General features: G+C 37.0%; 1 protein-coding gene across 1 annotated transcript; it reads left to right on the top strand.

Moving 5' to 3' along the window:
* The first annotated feature begins 2,005 nt into the window (after nucleotides 1-2,005).
* HEATR4 (HEAT repeat containing 4) lies at nucleotides 2,006-18,114 on the top strand. The gene is made up of 15 exons (XM_072427649.1): nucleotides 2,006-2,070; nucleotides 5,472-6,303; nucleotides 7,680-7,867; nucleotides 7,940-8,081; nucleotides 8,298-8,536; nucleotides 9,334-9,477; nucleotides 10,404-10,595; nucleotides 11,329-11,489; nucleotides 13,024-13,128; nucleotides 13,925-14,043; nucleotides 14,493-14,673; nucleotides 15,419-15,488; nucleotides 16,330-16,516; nucleotides 17,272-17,350; nucleotides 17,899-18,114. Exons 2-15 carry the CDS (start codon nucleotides 5,486-5,488, stop codon nucleotides 18,112-18,114), a joined length of 2,841 nt encoding a protein of 946 aa, XP_072283750.1. The 5' UTR covers nucleotides 2,006-2,070; nucleotides 5,472-5,485.
* The last annotated feature ends 435 nt before the right edge of the window (nucleotides 18,115-18,549 follow it).

The following is an 18,549-nucleotide window of genomic DNA, read 5'->3' as shown; positions in this document are numbered from 1 at the left end:
ATCGGGGAAACACGGTATTTGTTTCTATGATTTCTGTCATGGGCTTGGCTACAAGCAACATTCATGGATGATATTGCTTCTGGTTAAAGGAGGAATCCACCTGTTGTGCTTCCACTACCAAGCTGAGGCGAGTAAGTCAATTATATATGGTGGGCCAAGGTCTAACATGCCATTCAAATCTGCAAAAACACCCTGAAGGAATGGAAAAGCAAGAAAATGTTTGCACAAAGTGGATTTGGCCTGGAAGTTTGATATACTAGTACTATTTGTTTTGTATAAACACCAAAATAATGCATTGACTCGAGTATTTAATGAGCATTAGGTTAAGCAACAAAACAACATCTGTTAATTTCCAAGAGTGTGAGACTTGTGAGCTTGGCAATCAATGTGGTTTGATGTGGTTTGGCAACCTGGACCTCCTTCCATCACCATCACGTGTGTTAGAATGAGTAACAATATGTAACTCATGTAACTTTGGACAGCAAGTGGAAGTGTATTTGTATACAATAGTGCTAAGATCAGGCAGCACAGCAAACCTATAACACTACCACCAATGAGCGGAGGAGTTGTGTGGCGGCAAATCAACATGAGTGCAAATGTCAGATTATTAAAAAAAAAAAAAGATAAAATAACCATGACAATTTATTCAGAAAATGACTATGTACATAATACATTCAAATACCAATATGTGACAATGGGACAAAAGCAACGAGGGGGTTCAAGAAGCACTTTGGAGTGGAAACCATGCAGACATTTGTACTCAATACTTGTGGAAAAATGACAAAACCTTGCTGAAGAATTGCTAAACAACAGAAACTGTCATTACAAACCAGGCACAAAAACATTTCAGCAACAGATAAAACTAACAATAATGAGGATTACAAAAAAATCACATCCAAACTAGAATGAAATTTTAATCAGGTCACAAATGTTTGTATTTTTTACAGTCATACTATTGTGTGATGACATATTTGAAAGTGCTACTCAATAAATATCCAGCTTGACAGAAATGAGTTTGCAGTGTTGCAACCAAAAAAAAAAACCATCAAAACAAAAAGTGCAACAAATGTAACTATAAATGAAGCAAGTTTGTGAATGAGTATAATGTAACATAAAAAAGTAACACTTACACAAAAAAACATCAAGCGTTAATGATTCAAACTGACCTGTAAAATGGACTGGAAATGTGCACAGAACAGGGCGCAGGTGTGGGCTAATTAATTGCTATCACCTCACTATTGAGTTTAACATCTGCTCTTGAATGGTGCAGCTGAAAAGTAATCGCCTTAATTGGCATATTCAAGATCTTTGCTCATTTTTGCAGGAAACCGGCAGGCGAGTTCACTCGGGCCCGACTCGCGGTAATAGAGCTTGCTGACCGGAGCGTACGTACGTGTGCCGAGTGTACGCGCATTTCATTGATAAATCAGGGCCTGTGTTTCCACTTAAATAAATGGTGTCTATCATGCTTTAACCACACCCTGATCATGTCATACCCACCTATGTCTATTGTTGGCACTTTTAAATGTTGGGTGGAATGGTTAGAGTAAAGAACGAGGTTCCCATCACCATGCTGGTTCAGGGTCTGCAAATCAAAGCCCTGAGGTATAGGAAGCATCGTGAAGTTTTAAGCCTGTGTTAAAGGGATTCAGGCCTGTAAAGAAGTTCTTTGGGCCCGTGTTAATGGTGCCATAAGTGAATCCTTGGTGGTGAATGCAGATTTCGAATTCCTATTGACTTGGAATTTCAAAACCTGCTCAATGCCAAAAAAAAGAAAAAAACTCTATTGACCCAGACCCGATAATAGCAGCATCCAGGGACTTAATATATATATAGGGTAACATTGCTGATGTGACTAAACATCTCCACCCACACACCAAATATATTCAGGCTTTGGGGCCTTTACAATACAAAGAGCTGGGCAGCCACAATCCAGGGCCTGGTTGCTTAGCAAGCCATGTAAACAACACAGGCCAGTCTGTCATTGCTAATCCAGGGTGAGTGAGGAAATGTGATTACAATCTCATGTCTATGCTATATCTGGAGGGTACAGGCTCTTCATCTCTGCAGGTAAACAGGTTTATGGGTTCTTTGATTTATTAGTGAAATATTTCAGAGAATATTATTGGGGGAATCTGCCATTCACTGAAATATTCCTTGGTAGAGGAACTTCCAGGTCTATGTGTTTCAACAGCAATAATTGATTTTCCAGTGAATGTCAGTATAACTGCTTTATAAATAGACCCCATAAAACTGTTTGTGTTATTCACGTTTATATGTTGCTTGATTTGATTGTTAGTGTTGTCTTGTGTCAGGGAGCGTTCTGTGTGTTCTGTGTTGTGCAGGGATTGAAATCTAAACTGGTATATGGATGTAATATTTAGACTGTTTGTTATGTGAACTGGATTAATGATTCATCAGAGAATGTTTGAGGGAATGTGAATCTGAAATTCCCTGAAACATTCATTTGTTGAGAATCTCCCAAATCTTTTTTGTAACATTTTTTATTTTATTTTTAAACAATGCTAAACATTAACGGCAGTGTAGAAAAAGAAAATACGGGAATAACGTAGGCTAGGTACACACGTGCAGTGGTTGTTGTCCAATAATCATCTCAGGGCTGATATCGGAGAGAATCTGGCGTGTGTACAGTGCTTGTCGTCCATTGTCCAAACGACTGTCCTGGTGGATCTACAGACGATGGGTGACGAACAATCATAATAGAAGAAATGGGAGGGAGAGCAGAACAGGGTGCTGCTTCCTCGTTCTCTCCCTAACCTCTCCATAGAGCAGAACGGTGCTGTATGTAAAGAACTCGTTCATGCATCGTGCAGTCTGTAGTCATTGGAAAGGATAGTGAAAGATCCTTTACAATGATAAATATTGCACGTGTGTACATAGCCTTAGATCAACAGTGTTGTAAACAATAGTCTCTGTACGTTAAACTATAAGCACAAATAAAAAGAGGAGTGGGTAAATGGGAATGGGAAGGCTAGGGGACGTATAGGTATAAACTAGATTTGATTTGTAAACCAACATAGAACAAAGTTCGAGAGCAAAAAGGGAATTTAGCGTGGAGGCTGTCAAAGGAAAGAAGTTTATTTAAAACCATCCAGGATAGCACATGTGTATTTTAATAGCAGTAAACGAGTCTCCACCACAAGTTTCAGTGAATGTCAGATTAATTGCTTTATAAATAGACCCGTGAGTGTTGCTCACCATCGTGATCCTGTTATGGCCATCCAAGCCCATGGAGGATGTCCCCCACTGACGCTTGCTGGCCATGCACTGGCATAATAAACCTATCATGACATTTCTAACATTAGATAAAAGGATTGCTATCTCTGTTATATGGTGGGAAAATGTTTGTTTTTTTACATTTTTGTTTTAATACTTTTTGAAAAATGTTTTGGGGAGGACCCCTCCCCTTCAGTGTTTTCCAGACTTTAGGTTCCCCCACAGCCTCCTGGAATACACACATCACATATTCCAGCAAGGTGCAGGCTGCTCCTTCTGCTCATTCCCAAGATCGGGCATTTTTTTTACATTTGCAGGTAGACATGTCACCTGATCGTGACATGTCGGGTAATGTAAAAATAACCCAGAAGAGAGAAGAAAAATGTCCGCGCCTGTTCCATTCAGGTGTATGCAATGTATGCAATCATAACCTGCACATGCAATATACTTTAGTAAACTTCTAAAAAAGTCAGCCAATGGGCGAAGAGGGAAAAACTAAACTAAATCAGGTAGAGTAATTCCCTTTAATGAAAGAAAATGTATTAAATATAATATGTTTGTGAATTCTGAAATACCAGATATACAGCATGCCTTCAGCCTAATAATGATGCATTTTCACTGTGAATTAATGTAGATTTTGTAATCCAGACTGATTGTTAAACTACAATAAATTAGATTTATTAAGTGCAACTCATTTTAATTGTCATTGTTAGATAAGAATTCCAGACATTTGGTTTGCTTGCTTAAGAGGGAGTGGATAAATTTTTGCAATTGCCTTTAACCTTCATGGGGTAGTTTCCCTTGCCAATACCATCCTCCTGCAAACAGGACAGGTCACACAAAGACAATGAAGACCTCTCCCCACTCTACTGAAAAAAGAACTTAAGAGGTTTTCCAAACTGGTCAGGTAGCTTCTGTTTTAGACCCAATATAAATGAACAGATCCACTGCCATTTATTCACTTGACTGTCACAATAATTTTTTTGATAGGAATTAACTTCTGATCATCTATACACACCATACAATTTATGTAAATTTTATCAATAATTACCAGCACTTCCAATTTATCAATTCATCAAGCAATCTACAAGCAATCAGAACCCAAAAGGGTCAGCTGCTGATTATCTGCAGATTCATTTCAGTTCTAATTGTTTTATTGGATGAGAAAATGATGAAACTCTTCCTGTGTGTGCTAGGCCTTACATTTGTTTTTGCAGTAGCAACATTAGCTTAATTGCTACTGCCACCAGATCCCATCCTTCTAAAGCCCGGTACTGATGTCCACTGGACATGAGATGATTGTTGATGGACAAGATCCTTCATGATTGTTTCCAGTGACAAATAAATGAAACACTGTACACACAGTTAGCAGTTTAGTGATTACAGCAATGGCAATGAATTGAGATTGAATGATACGTCTCAGGTGAAGGACTTTTGCATATTTGCTATTTGGATGGCACAAATTAGTGTATTGGATTTGTATATGTTTTCGGGTCCAAAAGCAGTAAATCTGACATTTGGCAAACATTGCTATTCAAAACACATGCACATGGAACCATCTGAGAATATTGGTGAATATCTGGTTTACTGTTTTATTTTTAGAGTCCCATATGTTCTTTTACACATATGTTCTTGTTATTGTTAACATTGTGTAGTGTGTATATATAACAGGGCAAAGTGCCCATACTAAATCCATGGACAAAGGAGGAATATAGTGATGTGTGCCAGTAGAGCTATATCCTGAGCTTACAATACCGTTCTGTAGTGGAGAGTTATTGCATAAGGTGAATGTGTATCCAGTGAAAGACATGGGAATGAGGGTGTAGATTTGCACTGATAGAGATTGTAAAGAAAAAATAAATTTTAGGCATCACTGTGGGACTGAGACACCTTTGGGGCAATTGTTTGATCTTATGACCACATAGGGGTTTGATATAAGATATATAAGGTTCATTTGGGTTGTTTTTTTCTTGCATAGGAAGAATGTCTCTTATATTGCTGGCCAGTGTTTATAATGTCACCCTTACAGATAGCCAAAAAAAATTGTTAATGTCAGTGGTAATTGACCTAAGAGGCACAAATTGCTCATTGCTCAAGGAATCTCTGCCAAACTCAGGAAGGTCCCTAATTCTGAAACAGCGGACTAAGGTTACTACACAGCACTTTACTTTAAAAAAAAAAGAAATACAAAAAGCTGGTCCTAAAATAATTTAATGAATATGTTCTTTTTGAAGGGATATTGCTATGTATGATGGAAAATTCTACCACCTATTCTCCTCAGATGGTGTTTTGTCAAGAACCATCTCAAAGAAATTTGAAATTTACCTTACCGCTACATAGATCTTATCATCTGGCATCCATCCAACCTGTAAGTGAATATTACCCATCAAACCAGCATTCCCTACAGCATCAAGCAAAATACATTCAAAATGTAGCTCAAGACCTTCATTTCTCCAAAGAGGTGGTAAAGGACAGAGGCCTCTCCAGTCTCCCCTACGAAGAATGGAATTCTCAGGGTATCTACAATATCTCTGATATCATTTCCCAAGCAAAAGGCAAGAAAGATATTAGGACACAGCCAAAGCCTCACAAAATATGTCACCTAAATCTTTTACGGACTTCTAGAGATATCAAATCAAAAAGTTGTCCAGTACTTCGGAACAGTATATGGAAAAAACCTCAAGAAAGCATTCCAAACTTCTTGGTAGAAAAATCTAAACCATCTGATATAACTGGACAGGCTAAAGTAAGGATCAAGGACGGGTCTAAACTAAGTCTTCCTTCTGAGTCAGATAAACAAAAATTTAGAAATGATGAAGTTCTTTTGAAAATGTTGACAAAAGCTACCGTACAATGGCTGTTGTCTCACAGCATAGAACATAAGGAAGCCAAAGAAAGGTTTTGCCAGCAATATGGATTGAATAAGGCTACGGTGCTGATAGCTGAGGACCACCTGACTGAAGAAGACTTTAAGACATGTAATGAACTAGAAAAGTCCAAGTTAAAAAATAATCAAGTTGTTAAAGAAACAAAAAAAGCTGAAACCCTGCTCCCTGTTTATTACAAGTAAGTGGGTAAAAAAGAATAATATTCACATTTTGTTCTCGTTAGACCACATTTTTTGCCTTCCTCTGGATCAACTATGTACATAGGGTTTTATATCTGAGATATGTTTAATTCTCTAGTGCTTGAACTTGGTGGACTTTAACCTGACCTACTATGTAGCTTAGAAAAGTCATTTATCAATCAAATTAGCAACAACAGTAGATACACATCTGAGCCTCTCAAATGTAAAAAATGATGCAGTCCTATCTTTGTTCTTTTTACAGCCCATGCTCATGAAATTCCAGGCAACCAACTTGAACAATTTTGCAATGCAATTATAATAGTAAATAAGACAGATTTTTCTGTGCAAAATAAAGAAGTGGTCAGTAGCCAGTTTTATTCTATCACAGTGTTTGTACAGTGGACAAGGAGAGAAAGAATCATATGAATTGTATAGTAAATTTGTCTCATAACCTGCCTTCTGTTCAGCAATTCCTTGCTGTGCATACCCCAATGGATAAAAAGTAAAAAAATATAAAAATTTTTTAGCTATATTGTAGCATCAAATTCCCACTTGGATAATGCTTCACAGAAAGTTTGTCATTTTGCCTATCCCAGTCAATTTCATTGTACAATGAAGCACAAGTTTATTTAGCTAGCACTGTCAAGCACTGAAAGGGCGCTCCATGAAAATTCTGTAATGCAAAAGCCTACCAACCCAATCCACCAGACTCTCTTTTGTCGGTATTTGATGATCCAATAATGCATGCTAACAATGCAGGAATAGTATTCTCAAACACCCCCCTACTGAATCCTGTGTTTTGTGTAGCTTGTAAAGAGAGCCTGAAACTTTAGGCTTGTGTAGATGGGTTGCAGCCTCAGAAGTAAGTCAGTAGAAACAATGCAGTATGCCTGTAACTGTTTCTACATTGCTATAAAGATGATTTTGCTTTTCTGTTGCTCAAAGAGTAACTTTATGCAGTTTGCATCAAGCAGAATTTACATTGATGTGTATAGCAAGGAAGTTTTCGAAGCAACAAAAGTTTATTAGTTGATTTTTACCATGGGGAATGCAGTATGAATTAGCATACAATAGCTGTTGTCCATACATTGACCTTACAGCCACCAACCAGACGCAGACTGGCTTTCCAAAAGAAGATCTGTGATATACAGGTTTGTGAATTACACACCCTTTCCCCAGTAACCCTTTTATGAGCTACATTGGGTCTACCTGCAATTAATTAGATTAAGGTAAATCAAATAAACTTTCTGATTTTAGTACAGCTGAAGACTTTTGTGAATAAAGACATTTTGGTATACAAAATCCTGTAAAATTACGAGTGGCATAAAGTAGTGAACAGATGTCAGAAGATTAGTATTGTTTCTTCTTTTTGTAGCATACCTGGTTATTTACCATCACCAACAGAAGAGAAGGAAAGCGGTGGCAATAATAGGACAGCAGAAACATTGGATGTCAAACACTATGAATTACCGCCTCCACTGAGGCTCCAAGACACAATCAACCCAAAAGCCGGGAAATATGTCTACGCAACTGAGAATGAATTTGAGAGAGAGCTTTATTCAGGTAAATTTTGGACATAGATTAACTAAAATTAACAAACAAATTGTTACAATCTAATTATGCTTTTTGTTTCAGGGGCAAGTAAAATTGTGCATCAGAAGGATACAAATCAGAAGGACCTTATTTTAATGGATAACCACAATAAATATAAAAAGTATGTACAGGAGTCCTTGCCCAGATCTTACCATGAATGGGGTCTTAGTGGAAAACCAAGTAAGTTTTCTGTTTGAGAATCAAATTAAAAAGCTAATTTATATTATTTTTACAAAAAAAAAAAAAACATTTAGTCCAATTAGAGAATTTTAGACAAGATCTAATAGTGCAACAGAAAAAAAGTTATTAAAGTGGAAATCTCTTCTGTGACTCATATATATGTGCAACCAGACCTGAATATTTCACATAAAACCTTATTATAATGTTTAATTACAATTAGATTCACTATGTTTTGTTTTTTTTTAACTGGCCAATCTTTGAGACCTGAAAGGGGGCCCCGTAGATGGCTTGCTCTTCCAACAGCAGTTGTGGATGATGTTGGCAAAAGAAATCAGGAAAGACCTATAAATGATTCTTATGTAAAAGACAAAGAATCTCAGAAAATACAGCAAAGTCCATGGAATGAGAAGCGGGTCCTCTACAATATTTTGTCTCAGTGGAAGAGCGCCTGGATGATAAGTGAGTATGTATATTATAAAACATACTGCATTTGATTGCATTGTAATAAAGGTTTTAGTATCCTAAAACACGACTTATTTGTTTATTGTTTATTTACTTATTTGCTTTGATTTTTGCTTAAAGGCTAAATCGCCCCCACAATCATTAGTTTTTGAGTGTGTGTCTCAATAGTAATGCATCTACAGTAGTTTTTTTCTTAATACAGGTAGTCCCCAGGTTACATATACGAGATAGGGTCTGTAGGTTTGTTCTTAAGTTGAATTTGTATGTAAGTCGGATCAGGTACATTATTTTAATAAATCCAATTAGGACAGATGTTTATCTCAAAATATTATTAGGCAGCGTGGTGTCAGTTAATGTATAAAAATCCTCACTGTGAGCAAAGATAAGCAAAGCAAAAACAAAAAACAATCTTTATGGAGCCTAGACATTCATTAACTTCTGGAAGAAGCTGTGCTTTGATGTGCAAAAAAGAAACAACTGCAGAGTTTGTCTTGGTTTTTAAAGAGTTCCAAGATGTTACAGATCAGCTTAGCTCTTAAGATCACCCATAACCTTAACTATGTTTAGCAAAAGATTTCTTCAGCAAGTGATGCAAACCACCCCTTCTCCCCTCCAAGCCCTGGGAAGCATTTGTATGTTGGATGTCCTTAACCCGGGGACTACCTGTAAATTACCTTGTCCTCCAGCACAGGTTTTACAGTAGGCTTGTTTTCTTTGGTTGCACATAATCCATGCCACTTAAATTTCATTTCTGTTATCAATACCAATGCAAAACGTTTCTTTGGTCCATGAAGGTTCAATGTGGAAGGATGCAACCTTGGAGCAGCTTACAAAAGATCTTGCTAGTGTCCATAAAGCCTCCAAAATCTCAGCTCTTGTGACAATCGCTTCCTCTGCCGTTACTGGACTTCTAGATGGGATAGATGCCAGCGATATGGGTGAGTGGTAACATTTTACTGGAAAGCTCAGTCTGCCATCTGCACAAAGCCAAAGTAGAAGCTCATTTGGTCAACACCATGATTTCATCATCAGTTTTATTAGTGCATATGAATATTGTTAAATGTAGATGGATACCTGTGTATAAAATGTGAAAACTGCTACAGAGGGAATACATTTTTTTCCCCCTTAAAATACATTTTTTAATTTCTAGAAGATGATGAAAGGGTATTGCACCAAACAGATTCTCATAAGGGGTCATCTCTTAAGACAGGGGTGTCAAACTCGGGCCCGCAGGCCAAATCTGTCCATTAAGGTCCTTTATTTTGGCTCCCCAAAGAATTCGGAAAATGAACTACATCTGGTCCGTCTGCACGCGTTACCACCTCTTATCATCATTTTCAATACATGCAATACATAGACATTATTCCTATACACCCATCATGTGACACAAAGCCTAGGAAATTATCACATAGTGCCTGACTACCAGGGGCATTGTGTTTGTTTCAAACCATTAGAGACTGCAAAGTGTAATATTTAGTGTCAGACAAACTTGTGATGTGAGAGGATGAACAACACACAGGCTGCGTAGACAGATAGAAATTAGTCTTTTCAATCCTAAAGTGTGTGTAGAGGGGTTTCTTTTTGTTAGTTATAGATAAAGTAGTAAACTTCCTCAATTTTTTCAATAAATTTCAAGTTTGGCCCCCGACTTAGTCTAAGTTTTTAATTTCGTCCCTCTGTGTATTTGAGTTTGACACCCCTGTCTTAAGAGGTTCATGGGTGTTATTAGAAATATTCTAGCTTTTCTTTTACAACAGTTTTAAAATAAGAGCCCATCCTTGTAAATTTGAAAACACAGAAATTGCCTGTTGACTTCTTTATTTCTATGACATTAGTTTCTTTATGTTGTGGTATACCATTAAAGCTGCTAAAAAGATTGATGGCTTCAGAAGACCACCAGCTGTTCCAGCGTTACCCTCAGAGATGAGAACCCTGGTTGCCGAAGCCCTTAACAATGAGGATGATCTTGTGAAGATGGCAGCTGCACTGTGCCAGTTCTTTATCCAAGAGTTCAGTGAAGAAGCTAGGAAGATCATGTTTAACGTCTTGGAAAATGGTATTTGTTGTTGATGTTGTGTTATTCCCTGTAGTATTTACGTTTCTTAGTTTTATTGTAGAAATTATAATTTGCATGCAAACTTTCCTGAATCTTCAGTATGGCAGGTTAAAATAAAATGCCAATACATGGTATAAAGCACAATAATTAAAGTCTGTTCGCCAAAAAAGTTCAATTTTTACTCAACTGCACAATGGAGATTACCTCATTCATAAAAGTGTTGCTCAGCTCACAAGATTCCCTCCTCAATGAATGAATGCAACTTGATTACTTGATTTTACTATCAGAATTTTAGTACGTATGTCACATTAATAAAGTGGTGATCAGACCTAATTTCCTCTTTATAAGGACTTTGGAAACAATGGATATGAGTGATGCTTTTTTCAAACGCCAAGATTACCATTTTTGCAATGATTGCCATTTTACAAAGTAGCAATATGTGACCTCAATGAATGTGAATGTGCCACACTTACTAATTCTAATATAACAACTGGTTACCCCACTCAAGTGAATGGATAAGTAAATACAGTATGGGCACTTCATTTCGAAATCCTTTTCACCAGGAAACAAAATCTGTTCCCAATTTTTTGAATTTCAATATCAAAATCAATATCAAAACAGCATTTACTGCTAAGCTCTGTAGAAGTTAATATATATGGAGCTCCCTTATACACACTGTACAAAGAAAAAAGATGAAAGTCTTAGTAACATTATCTGTTCTTCATCTTTCCAGGTAGCGATGCGGACAGCTGGGCTGCAGCTCAGTGCCTGGCTCTGGAGGGCAATGACAGTTACCTGGTCATACAGAGGATCCTTACCCAAATCTTTGAGGTGCCTGAGGAGGAAACAGAAGGGCAGGCATTTTATCTGCTGAGTTTGCTTAATCAGCAAACAGTAAGTATGAGCTGACTTTATTTTCATACTACCAATGACTTCACTGAGACTAGCAGAAGGCATGGCAGGGATTTGCCAAAGAAATTTATTAGAAAACCAGCTTGGCTTTTTTAAATAATTTGATATATGTACAACAAATAGGGGTTGTAGGTGACAAACTTGCATATTAGAAAAGTACAAACTTAGTTAGTAAATAAGGTGCAGAGAACACTGTCAAATAACATTTACATACTTGAAGTCATAGCCAATGCAGTGATATGATACAGTGACAGCTATACAATATAAGCTTGGTTATACATGCTTAAAGCAAAGCTGTGCCAAGGCTATGGACATTAAAGTGTTTGCACATTCTTAACAAGCAATGCAAGATTGAAACAGGCCATCCATGACCATTCTATCTGCATGCAGTAGTGTAAAGTAATTCATTCACAGATTCTCAAGGACTACAACACAGATCCTAAGGATCAGAATCTGCTAAATATTTAAATTAGAGGGCTGACAGACTGCCAAGATCATAATTGGAATTTCTGTGCTTCTGTTGTGAATTTTGAAAATGAATTTCCCCACAATGCCTACATTTCAGAGATGAAGGCCTATTATCGACTTGGGATCAGAAGGGATATCTTACCCAACTGGAGAATAAATGGAATGTTCATTTGTCACTGAGACAGGAAGTCATTGACACCAGTAAAACATCAGAAGTTCTAACCTATCGTGACTCTACTAGAAAAAATATATTTAGAAAGATGTTTAATCACATTCCTTAATAACAGAACATTAAAAAAATATTACAAACCAGTAATGCTTTAGAAAGTTGGCCTTTAATGAGACATTGCTGAAACAACTGAAGTGTCAGCATTACAAAGTAATATTAAGTAAAGTAATAGTAATATAAAGCAAAGTAATATAGTGATCTCTTGATAATAATTTCCACATCCAGAGTGGCCTAGTTTGGGCACATGCCTATCACACCTATGTATCCTTGCTTGATGTCACTTCCAATGCCATTGAAATGATTATAGATCTGTGCATGCCTTACCATCACCCTTTGCAGCTGTTATAGCCTTTAGCCCACTAGAAATGCTTTGCAGAGATATTGGAATATTGGATTTTGGAATGTGTCTGACCAAAAGAGCATTTGGGAGGTACTGATGTTGGATGAAAACACCTGGCTTCAGTTGACCCCAGAGGTGTTTTCTAGAATTGAGGCTGGTGTTATTCCACACCATATTCATTAAACTATTTCATTATGAAGCTGGCTTGGTGCTGTTGTTACAAGCAGGATGCACACTACTGGCTATTCTGAAGCATTACTTGTAAACACCTTAAAACTAATGTGGTATCCACATTTGTTTTGCCATACATTGTGTGTGAAATAGAAATAAAAAGAATACTTGGCAAATGGCTTTTCAGGTTTTCAAATGATAGTAACATGGCCTTAGGTTTGCTCAAGGCACTGTGATAGTTTATAATGAGTTTTTTTTTATTCATTTAATGATGGGTTCTCTTTATTGTATCTATTCTCATCCTTTAGTATCTGATTTCTTCTTTGTTGGGAGAAGCACTTAACAGAAGTAACTGGAGAGATCGAATTGTTGCATGCAGAGTCCTCTCCCGCCTTCACAAAGACATAAGCCGGGTAAGCATTCCCCATAGAAACAACTTTTTGACAGCTAAATGAGCAAATATTTTATTCTACTGCTGGCATGTTACATGGAAGCAAATTACATGATATCACAATCTTTGTCACATGTCAGATGGAGACTGCAGTAAGTGTATAGAACTGGGTTGTAAAGCAGTCACCATCATTAGTTTGTTCTGTTATCACTGGGGCTGTTATTTCTGTTTCTCTTGTCAAAGACACACACAACTTTTGTTGCTATTTGATTGCTATTTATTTATTGTGTCGATGACTTACTTGTTGCCACAACCACTTTGGGCCTGATTTATAAAAGCTCTTCAAGACTGGAGAAGAGAGAATATACCTGGGTAATCCTGCAAATCTGGAATGGATCTGGTCCAGGATTGAAAACATTTTCCGAATAATAGCAAATGAAATCCTTTACATATTTACTAGATCTCCCAGGTTCCCCCATGATAGACAATCTTCTCCAGTCTTGGAGAGCTTTAATAAATCAGGCCCATTGTGTCATCATGCCAAAAGTATTACGGGATCCCACAAAGCTGTAAAACTTTCCCATGTTGCCCTCCAGTCCCTCCATGCTGTTATACCCCTTTTAAAATTAAAACAAACAACCAATTGTTTTTTTTTTACTTTTAGTAACAAGGCCCACTTCTCTTAATTTGTGGCATTACAGAATATTTTATATAGAAACATGCCTTCTCTCATTACAGTTGTCTTTTCATTGTATTTCAGTTGAACACTTATAGGTGTATATGTTAGGATTGGCTGACATTGTGTTTGCTGTCTGTAGGATTTGAAGAATAAACTGAACCATCTGATGTGGAATGACTGGAGTCCGGCTGTCCGCTCAGCAGCTGCCAAGGCTCTGGGCAGTCTAGGTCAGGGAAAGGAGGTGCATGATCAGTTAAGGTAGGAGAGGCAGCTTGTAGCATGGGTGGTACACAGGGTAATATTATCTCAGGAGGTTGTGATGTGCACCAGTGTAATGCCACTAATAAATGTAATTTGACATGGCATTAATATGATCAGTTGGCATCTTGGCATCATAGCACTAATAAACTTTATTTATATAGTGCCAACATATTATGCAGCGCTGTACAATAAATAGGAGTTGCCAATGAAAAAAATTGCACAGGGCAATTTAGCACTGCCACTCTAGGACCTCGCAGGCTGCATAAAAAAACTCTCCAAAGGTTGCCAGTTGGCCAACCCTGGCCTATACCAATACCTGAAGAACAGAAGCCGATACGAACTCACAATGAAGTGCACTAAAAATTTAGAATTAAAAATTCCTTTCTTCTGTAATTCCTTTCCTTAATTTCCTTTTCATACCTGGAGTATATCTTTGTTATTTTTAGGAAACACTTAGAAGGTGAAAGTTGGAAATCAAGGAAGGAAGCTCTGTCTCTCATTGGATGCCTGCAGATTATGACAGCCCAGCTGTTTACGGGATTCCTGAAATGTTTTACTGATGATTTTGCTGCAGTTCGCAGACAGGCCTGTCGCACGGCTGGTGTACTTCACATTAAAGATGAAATGGTAAGAGTCTAGAAGACATAAAAATGGAACTAAAAATGAATACAAGTAAGCTTACATAGAGAGAACCTGTAACAATTCTGTTTTTGCAATCTGAATATTTTATTTCAAGTTTCAAAAAGTTGCAGTGGGATCCTTCCCACTCCCTTTAATCCTAAAAGCGATCTATAGATAATGTTTAAAAGACATGCATGCTTTTCCTGCAACTTTTTTTTACAGTTTTAATACTTGTTGATCCTGCCAGCAGGATCAATTCACTCCCTCTAACTAGGGTGATAACTGTTAGATCTGGAGTGCAATTATAGACCAGCGCTGTCAAATAACAGCTTATTTTGAGCTCTGCTTAAACTATGACTGTAAGGCTTTCTAGCAAATACGTGGAGCAGTAGGTTAGGAAATAATATTTGTCTGTGTTACGGTGGACCTGCTGCAATTCTTATAACTGTAATTCCCTATTTCTCCACTAGGTGATGCTGTGTTTGTTTCAATGAATGTAAGCATCACCAAGTGAACAAATTGAAAATTGACAATTTTATTAAAACTAATGTATCTGTACCTTCCTCCATCTCTAGGTAATTTTGTTCGCACAGATCAATAAAACAAAACATTTTCCTTGGGCTAATCACAATGTTAATGCCCTTTAGTAAAAGTGTTTATTATAACAACCAATAAGCCATTTTAAATCAGAAACTTTAATTAAGTAAGGATTTTTCTGGCTTGTGATGTGATTTGAACTTTATTTCTATAGATCATGGAACGCATATACCACATAATTCAAAATGATCCTGTATGGAAAATCCAAGCACAGGCAATCAGAGGTTAGTAAATGGCCAATCTACACTACATTAAACACAAAGGCTTCATCATTTGTGAATTCTGTAAAAACTTTGTCTCTACACATGAGCATGCTGCTAATGTTCATCTATAAATAACTACAATAATTTGTACAGGAAGTCCCTGCGTTACATACGAGGTAGGGACTGTAGGTTTGTTCTTAAGTTGAATTTGTATGTAAGTCGGAACAGGTACAATTATTTTAATAAATGCTAATCAGAAACTTTAATTAAGTAAGGATTTTTCTGGCTTGTGATGTGATTTGAACTTTATTTCTATAGATCATGGAACGCATATACCACATAATTCAGAATGATCCTGTATGGAAAATCCAAGCACAGGCAATCAGAGGTTAGTAAATGGCCAATCTACACTACATTCTGTAAAAACTTTGTCTCTACACATGAGCATGCTGCTAGTCAAATGTTCATCTATAAATAACTACAATAATTTGTACAGGAAGTCCCTGCGTTACATACGAGATAGGGACTGTAGGTTTGTTCTTAAGTTGAATTTGTAGGTAAGTCGGAACAGGTACAATTATTTTAATAAATGCTATTAGGACAGATGTTTGTCTCAACATATTATTGGGCAGCGTGGTGTCAGTTACTGTATAAAACCCTCACTGTGAGTTCCATGCTGCATGCTGCACAGGAGGAAGCAGCGCAGTCTAGTTCGTATCTAGGAGTCGTTCGTATGTTGGATGTCCTTAAGTTTAGAATTAAATATTACAATATTGTAAGTACACATAGGTATATTTTTCTAATTGAATTCAATGAAATTATTGCATTGGTGCATTGTATTGAGAAATGATTTATATTTTAGCTCTAGGACAAATAGGAAATATCACACCTCAAGTGAAAGAGCTCCTGCTGTGGGCCATGAGACTGGAAGAGCCAGGGATCCGGATAGAGGTTTATAACTGCATCGCTAAGCTTCAGCTGGATGACTCTGAGGTCCAGTATGCTCTACAAGATAGACTGACACTGGAATCTAATGGATTGGCCAATAAGTGAGTGTCTTCAGTCTATCACTTTCACAATGTTAAGGACTCAGACCCCATACTTTAGATCTTATTATAGCAACAACTTTGGTCATCTAAGTAGCCTGATCATCACATTAACAGGATCAAAATCATATTCATTTATAGCATGTCGATTTTTCCAATGCAGCACATTGCATTTCCTTGTAGACATTTTACAAGTCTGCAAATGGAAAACAGAACATGAAATCCCTTTGCATTGCAATGAAGCTTTTTTGACCCCTCTATGAACTACCATGTGAATAACCTAACAATATTAGTTGCAATTCAGACTTTCAAGGGTATAAAGCATGCTGAGGCTGGGGCAGGGAGACTGGAATACATGATTTGCTCACACTGCAATATTATGAATAATGAATAATATACCTTAGTTCATTGACTAGATGAGAAAAGTAAACTATCATCCTACTGTGCTGGAATGCTGGAAGTTTTGTTCTAGGGTTATGGGCCTAGAATGAATGAACTTTATGCACATAATACTCTATTCCCACTTATATGATTTCATAAAGTTTGAAGGTCCCAGCCAGAGGCCATGACTTGATGCTTGGAAGCATTTATTATATACTGGGGTCTGTTATGAACATGAAGTGTGTGGATGTGTCCTGCTGCTAGCAGCCCTGACTGACAAGGCCAAGGCCTAGGTTGAATATACATGAATCTGTCCCTGACATTTAATATTGCTCCTTTGCATTTTTATTCAAATTACAATTTCTCTTACTATTTAGGGAGCTGAGAAAGACTCTGGATACTTTAAACATAAAGCTAAGTGAAAACCAAGAGATGCTCTTACTGGTCAAGCAGCATGTAAGTGATGAATAACATTAAAGTAAAACCTACAGGGCTGGAAATATAAAAGTTGTCATGATGGACTTCTTAGCTCTGTAGAGAAATGTTTGGACAGGGATTTTTTATATTTGTCACTCCGACCCTGGCCTCACTACTTAGAAAATCCATTCTACAAGAATAAGGGCTTTTCAGACTCCAACAATGGCTCATTGGAAGTGATGGGGAACTCATTGAGTTGCTACCAGAAGAGTAATAAATGTGAAATCTGCCAATGGGGTCAGTTTGGAAAAAAATGCTAAACTTTAAAAAGTAACTCTGATCGTTGATATTTATATAATTTCCTATAATTACAAACTTTTGACATTTAACATTTTAGAAAAATGTATGAATGAACTTTCTTGGATGATTTGTGTAAATTTGGAGTAAACTTTGGCTGAGTTTTGGGCATTTTTTTTTTTAACGGCACCCCTTGGAGTAACAAATATCAACATTTAGAATGAATGATCTTCTTGACATAACACTGGGTTAATTTACTAAAATCCAATATTTGTTCTTTGTTTTTGCAGATATCCAAGCTGTGTCAGAAAGAAGTTTTATTTCCAAAGATTCTGAAGCTGAATGAGGATTTGGAGACAGGACATCAACAAATGGAACTTTTGTTACGAAAAACTCCCAACTGGAAAACCAGAATTCTGGACCCGGTGTTTTTCTGCAATCTTGTGGACAAAGCATTTTCAGGTATTGATTTCTGCAACACCTCATCTGACCTTCATGGGGTATAAGATATCCCCAATACGGAATCCATCATTTTTTTATATTCACCACTAAAATATGTAAAACAAGGTTTATCCACTTTAAAAAATATTTACTGCTCCTTTTGGTCATTCCAAATAGTAACCCAAAGAAGCCATTTGCTGCTATAAAAAAAAAGTTCTTGGCTATAGTGGGCAAAGATCTTGCGTGTATGGAAAATACAAGCACCATCTTTGCCCACTATAGTGAAGAACTTTTTTTTTTTTCACAGACTAAAGACACTTTTGAAAAGCCAAGTGTAAGATACACTAAGAACAGGTCACATGGATGTCCATTAGAAGGGTCAAGAGCTTTATTTTTCATTGTAAGTTTTGCAATAATGTCCCTAGTTGTTCCAGTAACATCTCTAAAATGATAGACTTCTCATGTTCAGTGACTGGTTATGAGAACAAAGTTGGTGAATC

This window comes from Pyxicephalus adspersus, chromosome 12 (genome assembly GCF_032062135.1).
Source record: "Pyxicephalus adspersus chromosome 12, UCB_Pads_2.0, whole genome shotgun sequence".
Taxonomy (NCBI): Eukaryota; Metazoa; Chordata; class Amphibia; order Anura; family Pyxicephalidae; genus Pyxicephalus; species Pyxicephalus adspersus.
Note: the sequence above shows the minus strand (reverse complement) of the source record. Positions and strands in the feature narration are given on the sequence as shown.

Excerpts from the sequence above, each read along its gene's own strand:
- HEATR4 (XM_072427649.1), top strand. The coding sequence starts at position 5,486 with ATGATGGAAAATTCTACCACCTATTCTCCTCAGATGGTGTTTTGTCAA. Across the intron at positions 6,304-7,679 it reads CTGCTCCCTGTTTATTACAA|CATACCTGGTTATTTACCAT; the intron begins GTAAGTGGGTAA and ends TTCTTTTTGTAG. Across the intron at positions 8,082-8,297 it reads CTTAGTGGAAAACCAAGTAA|ATTCACTATGTTTTGTTTTT; the intron begins GTTTTCTGTTTG and ends AATTACAATTAG.